At 46.5% G+C, this 1612-nt stretch overlaps 1 protein-coding gene across 1 annotated transcript; it reads left to right on the forward strand.

Annotated features, from left to right (window-relative positions):
• Nucleotides 1-336: 336 nt before the first annotated feature.
• On the forward strand, nucleotides 337-1345 carry LOC116855956 (N-formyl peptide receptor 2-like). The gene is given in 3 exon segments (XM_032839046.1): nucleotides 337-418; nucleotides 421-1068; nucleotides 1071-1345. Coding segments are annotated over 3 exon segments (1005 nt in total).
• Nucleotides 1346-1612: the final 267 nt, after the last annotated feature.

The raw sequence follows: 1612 nt of genomic DNA on the forward strand, positions 1-1612 counted from the left end.
GCCATAATTGTCTACCAATCAATTTTTAACTGGATATCCTCAGCGTATTTTTCTGCTAGTGAACAGGAGCCTTGTCATCCTCTTGTCTAAGCAATCAGCCTGATAGGTGGAATGCATCTGAATAATACGGGAATATGGAGAACTATCCTTTCCCAAAGTAAAAGCCAAGAGAGTGCCAATTTTATATTTATCGTATGACTGGCCACAAGTTTCAGGAGAGTGGGTGTCCTGGTTGGAGTGGGATCTTAGTGGAGGTCGATGACCATGAATAGGGATGTTAAGATGGTTCCAAAGATGAGACATGGCAACTGTTGAAATGTTTCAGGTGTGGGCAAGATGGAAAGCAACATCTCCAACCCTATGGATGGACCTGAAGAGATGCCCCAAGAGTCTGTTGGCTACACGGTTCTGTGGATTCTGTCACTGTGGTGCTTGGGATCACTTCTGTCCTTGGCATTTTGGGCAATGGGCTTTTGATCTGGATAGCTGGATTCCGGATGGCACACACAGTCAGCACCATCTGTTACCTGAACCTCGCCTTAGCCGACTTCTCCTTCACTGCCACCCTACCATTCCTCATTGTCTCAAAGGCCATGAGAGAACAGTGGCCTTCTGGCTCGTTCCTACGCAAGGCGGTTCACATTGTGGTGGACATAAACCTGTTTGGGAGTGTCTTCCCCATTGCTTGCATTGCCCTGGACCGCTGTATTTGTGTCCTGCATCCAGTCTGGGCCCAGAACCACCGTACTATAAGTCTGGCTACAAAAGTGATTATCGGACCGTGGATTCTTGCCCTAATCCTCATCTTGCCAGCTTTCATCTTCTTGACTACAGTAAATGATGGAACAAGGAATATTTCCTGTAGTTTCAATTTTGCAACCTCGGGCAACAGTACTGAAGAGAAGACAAAGTTTACTGTCTCCATATTCACAGCCAGCGGGATCATTTGGTTTATCATTGGCTTCAGCATGCCAATGCCCATCACTGCTATGTGCTGTGGGCTCATTGCTGCGTGCTGTGGGCTCATTGCTGCCAAGATACGCAAAAGCATGATTAAATCTAGCCGTCCCTTACTGCTGTTGTGGCTTCCTTCTTTTTCTGTTGGTTCCCCTTTCAACTGGTTGCCCTTTTAAGCACAGTCTGGTTCAAAGAGATACTCTTGGAGGGTAAGTACAAAATTCTTCATGTCTTTGTTAATCCAACAAGCTCCCTGGTCCTCTTCAACAGCTACCTCAACCCAATGCTCTATGTCTTTGTGGGCCAAGACTTCCGAGAGAGATTGATCCACTCCCTGCCTGCCAGTCTGGAGAGAGCCCTTAGTGAGGATGTAACCCAGATCATGTAACCCAGACCAGAACTAAATCTGCTTTACCACCCACAGAAGCAGAGTTACAGGCAATGTGAGGAGGCTGGAGGAAGTTTTTGAGCTCTGCGTGCTCTTAACCCTGCTCCCATTTCAGTTTCATCTTACCGTGGGTCATACTAATATATTCATCAGGAAAAATACTTGGGTGTCCCTGATTTGGGGAAAAAAGTGACATAAGGTGTCATTTTAATTTTGGACATCAGCCTCTACCCTGGGATAAAGTGGAGGTTGCCAAAGAGTACAAGG

This window comes from Lontra canadensis, unplaced genomic scaffold, assembly GCF_010015895.1.
Source record: "Lontra canadensis isolate GAN:19392208 unplaced genomic scaffold, GSC_riverotter_1.0 scaffold107, whole genome shotgun sequence".
NCBI lineage: Eukaryota > Metazoa > Chordata > Mammalia > Carnivora > Mustelidae > Lontra > Lontra canadensis.